General features: G+C 40.1%; 1 protein-coding gene across 1 annotated transcript in view; it reads left to right on the top strand.

Annotated features, from left to right (window-relative positions):
• Positions 1 to 1,513: 1,513 nt before the first annotated feature.
• Positions 1,514 to 2,349, top strand: part of dph1 (diphthamide biosynthesis 1) — a 134,160-nt gene continuing 133,324 nt past the window's right edge. Inside the window, exon 1 of the mRNA XM_016455660.1 lies at positions 1,514 to 2,146. Within this exon, the coding sequence (XP_016311146.1) occupies positions 2,135 to 2,146 (12 nt within the window). The 5' untranslated portion in view covers positions 1,514 to 2,134. The remainder of the gene's footprint in view (positions 2,147 to 2,349) is intronic.

Genomic DNA, 2,349 nt, shown 5'->3' on the forward strand with positions numbered 1-2,349 from the left:
TTGTATATATAATATTCATAAAACTTTTCATCTGCAGTTACAACTCTACTATAATAAAAGAAACAAATACAGTGTGTCCCAAAATATGCGGGATCAAATATCTCCAAAAAGATACCGCAAAACCACATTGTAGCGGTGTACTTTGAGGTAAATGAAAATCAGATCCAAATCAGTTCAAAACCAACCAACTGTTCTCATATCTGCACCACAGGCTCCTCACAGGCATTCATAAGGGGTCTTTAGTGTGCTGTGAGAGGCTTGATAGGTGTGTTTTGTTCCTACGCCAAGTCTATTGAAATACCAATTGTCTCTGCATTAAGCTTTGGGCCTCCTCCGAGGAAATTCGGTTTTCCAGACTGACTCACTATATGGTTATGCAGTCAGCAACCTGAGAGCTTGAGCGTCTGTGATAGTGCCATGCAAAAGGTCTAGAGACGATTAAATGTGCAGTAAATGGGGCAAAGGAAATGTCCTAGTAAACACTGGGCGGTCATATTTATGATCTGTTTAACCACGTATGATTTGATCTAGTGCAGTGGCTGTCAATTATGTTCCTGGCACTGCACATTTTAGATGTCTCCCCTATCTGACACACCCTGTTCAGGTCCTGGAGCCTCTAGTAATGAGCTGATGGTGTGTTAAATAAGGTTCAACTGGTACTCCAGGGCCAGGACTGACAACCACCGATCTAGTGAAAACAGACTGACAAGTCTTTGCAATAATCTGCAGGTCATTCAAGTGCCTCCCACTGACAGATTCAGCACTAACCAGTTAATCTATCGACCTACCATTCACTCCTTACACGTCATCATTTGATCATAAACATTGTCCATAAATAAATGTGACAGACTGTCTGAGCCCAACCTATTTAAGCCACCAAGAGAAATATACTGGAGCCAGGCAGACAGCATAATGCTTTCTGATGAAAAACCGGCCATAAACTGCAGTGCGGCACCCACCACTAGCATCTTAAGAAAATATTTCATGATATGATGATGAATATTTTAAACACATCTGCTTTACGCTGAGCTTACCCGGGGGCAGACACACATGATTCTGGGAAAAAGATCATGGATGACAGCTGTAACAACTTAACAGCCTGCTACATAAACTTTCAAAACCTACTGCAACAAGCATTTTTGCTTTTATGTATGTATATAAAACCTCTGTCATTTTCCATTTCAAACAGCTTAAAAAAAAACTATTAAAAATTATATGAAAAATAACACTTTATAATTGTTGCAATAACTGCAACACGCATCTTTATCTATAATAAAAACAGTTTATAAGGAAGAATTCACAAGGAAGAATAGCTCAAATAAATGTATTTTTAAACATGTATCGTTTATTTAAAATCATAAATAAACCTAGCATGCTGTGATTCCACACAAGATGATATCTATTCTCTTTTTTTTTTTTTAAATCTATTTTTAAGTATAAATATTTTTCAAATCAAAATTCAACTTATGTATATTTAAAAAGGAATAAAAGTTGTAAATTGCACTTACCCCGTTTAAACATGTTGGATATTGTTAATTCTCGGTCTGTCCACTCTGGTTCATTTATTCTTGTATTCCAGACTTCACACTGTCAGTAAGATGCCAGGCGATCTATCAAACGTTGTCTGATTTAATCAGAATACATAAATGTATGTACTCCTATAGCTCAGATGAGACTTCTCGCTGAATTTCAATTTGGATAATTTATTGCAGTGCTGATGTCCATTTCATCCTGTGTGGTCCCGAGCAAATATTTCACTAGAGCGCAATTGAGAGCAGTCCAAAAGGAGATGAACACATTCTGCAGTATTAATTGTTATCCAGTGAATAGATTAATTGTGGGCACCTGGTGGTGTAGTTCAGGTCTCAGCGACCCCCACGAAACAAGCAGTATTGTAATATGTTATCCAGAAAAGCTCTAATTGCCAGATACTGGCGCGTCTGAGAATCGGTTATCCCGCTAAAACACAGATTGTTGGGGGAAATCAGCAGATGGTCTTCAATCCGAGCCGCGGCAACTCTGGTGTCGGTCTCTCGCGCACTCTTCAGAGAGACTCTACGCCGAACTATGGGGAGATGTCCCGCTGCCTCCATACAAAATCTCCAACAAACCACCTTGAGCGTTACACCTTCACATGTCGTGCGCGGTGAGTGAGTGGCGGAATGGACAGATGATGCGCTCCAGCTGAGAGATGCGTGTGCATGTGATGCCTCTGAGCTGATGGGGCTCTCAATCCACTTATGGACTGTTGTTTTCCCTCTCTCCCTGCCCAAAATATCTGACACTACCATGTGTTGGTTTAGTGGTTGGTATATTCTTGGTGTGCGGAGCTCGATTAATCTCTCTCTC

The sequence above is a fragment of the Sinocyclocheilus anshuiensis genome, unplaced genomic scaffold (assembly GCF_001515605.1).
Source record: "Sinocyclocheilus anshuiensis isolate Anshui unplaced genomic scaffold, SAMN03320099.WGS_v1.1 scaffold319, whole genome shotgun sequence".
In the NCBI taxonomy this organism is placed as follows: domain Eukaryota; kingdom Metazoa; phylum Chordata; class Actinopteri; order Cypriniformes; family Cyprinidae; genus Sinocyclocheilus; species Sinocyclocheilus anshuiensis.